Source organism: Pundamilia nyererei, unplaced genomic scaffold (assembly GCF_000239375.1).
Source record: "Pundamilia nyererei isolate P.nyererei 1_Seehausen unplaced genomic scaffold, PunNye1.0 scaffold00866, whole genome shotgun sequence".
NCBI lineage: Eukaryota > Metazoa > Chordata > Actinopteri > Cichliformes > Cichlidae > Pundamilia > Pundamilia nyererei.
Window position 1 is genome coordinate 9,036 of NW_005188267.1, and position 1,700 is coordinate 10,735.

General features: G+C 39.5%; 1 protein-coding gene across 1 annotated transcript in view; it reads right to left on the reverse strand.

The window, feature by feature from the left end:
* The window catches only part of LOC102199267 (uncharacterized), a 3,665-nt gene extending 2,068 nt beyond the window's left edge, over positions 1–1,597 (reverse strand). Inside the window, exons 1-2 of the mRNA XM_005755045.1 lie at positions 1,355–1,597; positions 342–527 (exon numbers count right to left, since the gene is read on the reverse strand). Coding sequence (XP_005755102.1) covers positions 342–527; positions 1,355–1,517 — 349 coding nt within the window. The 5' untranslated portion in view covers positions 1,518–1,597. The remainder of the gene's footprint in view (positions 1–341; positions 528–1,354) is intronic.
* Positions 1,598–1,700: the final 103 nt, after the last annotated feature.

The following is a 1,700-nucleotide window of genomic DNA, read 5'->3' on the forward strand; positions in this document are numbered from 1 at the left end:
AGAAAGTCATCATTTATGAGGCGTACAAATCACTAGTCCAACTTGGTCCTTGTGGCCAATATCCACATTTTTCATTGCCTCAACGGTTTTCCTACATTCTGCGTACAGTTCTGAGCCAACATGACTTAAATCTATATGCAGAAAATAAAATATAGATTTAAAACCCAGTTTTTATTTTACTGTACTAACACAAAACATGTCTTCAGTGAGGTAGTATCCCAGGCAGAAATGCACACCGCCTGTCTTTGTGAGCTCATCATGTGATGTTTTTATATGAGTCATATTCATTTCTGAATTATATAATAATAATAATAATAATAATATATTACAGTTTTGCATACCTGTTGTGGTCAGCTCTTCCCTTGACCAGACATGAATGCCTTCAGCCTCCTGCTTCAGTTCAAACTGCTCTCCTTCCTCACTGCTGCAGGTTTCCTCCTGTTCCTCTTTAGTCTGTGGAGGCTCTGGGTCCTGCTGGTTGAGACTGGAGCTCCCCTCCTGGTCACAGACCTGCTGCTCATCCAGACCTTCGTGTTCAACAAAGGGACACAAGAAAATAGTGACAATAGTCACCTATGGAGAATTAAGTTTATGGTTTCATGGATTCTTCCATTCTTGCAGACTTTGCCAGAGAAACATTTACTCATAGTTATTTGTTGATTGGGTGTTGTTATTAACCCTGCAGCTGCACAACTGTGGTCCAATTTTTAGATGTGACTGCCAGTGATTACCACACAATGTAAAATAAATAAATAAATAAATAAATAAAAGAAAAAAAACATACAAACAAATGAACAACAGGATGATTAGAATATGATCATGAAAACCTACAGCATTTTAAGAAGGCCGGTATATGTTAATGCTAATTTTCTAATATTTTACTAATCAATGCACACTCAGTGGTCACTTTATTAGGTACACAATGCTAGTTATGTGTATTCAGAGATTCTCTTCTGCATATCTTAGTTGCAAAAAGTCATAATTGGACCTACTGTTGCCTTCCTGTAGGTTGAAGCAGTCTCCCCATTCTTCTCTGACATAAACAAAGAACTGCCTTCACTAGATAATTTCTCTTTTCGGACCACTCTCTCTAAATCATACAGACGTTTGTGCAGATCGGCAGTTTCTGAAACACAGACCAGCCAGTGTGGCACAAACAGCCACACCACGCTCAAAGTAATTTAAATCCAACTCGCCTCCCCAAAACGACGCTCACTTTGAACTAACAGCAGGTCATCTTGACCACGTCTACATGCCGAAATGCATTGACTGCTGTCATGTAATTGGCTGATTATATTAAAAACTATTGTAAATCAACGCACGAATTTACTACTAATAACAGAAATCCCCACACCTGTACTGTGTGACTTTATCCCGGGTCTGATATCCAGCAGTCTTAGCCGACTGATCTCCTCCTCATACCGGACGATCGTTTTTTCAAACTCTGAGAAGATTTGTTCTGCGGCAGCAGTTAATCTCCCCTCTATAAACTCTCTCAGATGAAGAACTGAAGACATTATTGCTACAACAACCGATACATTCAAACTAAATTCTTCAAACAAAACTCATTCACGATGCAAGCGCTGAACGGCATCATTTCCGCTATTCTTCTTCTATTGAACTTCCGGTAGACTGGAAGTATCAAAGGCGCATTGCTGCCCTCATCAGGTCAGTCCAACAAAAATCAAGTCTGGCACTTT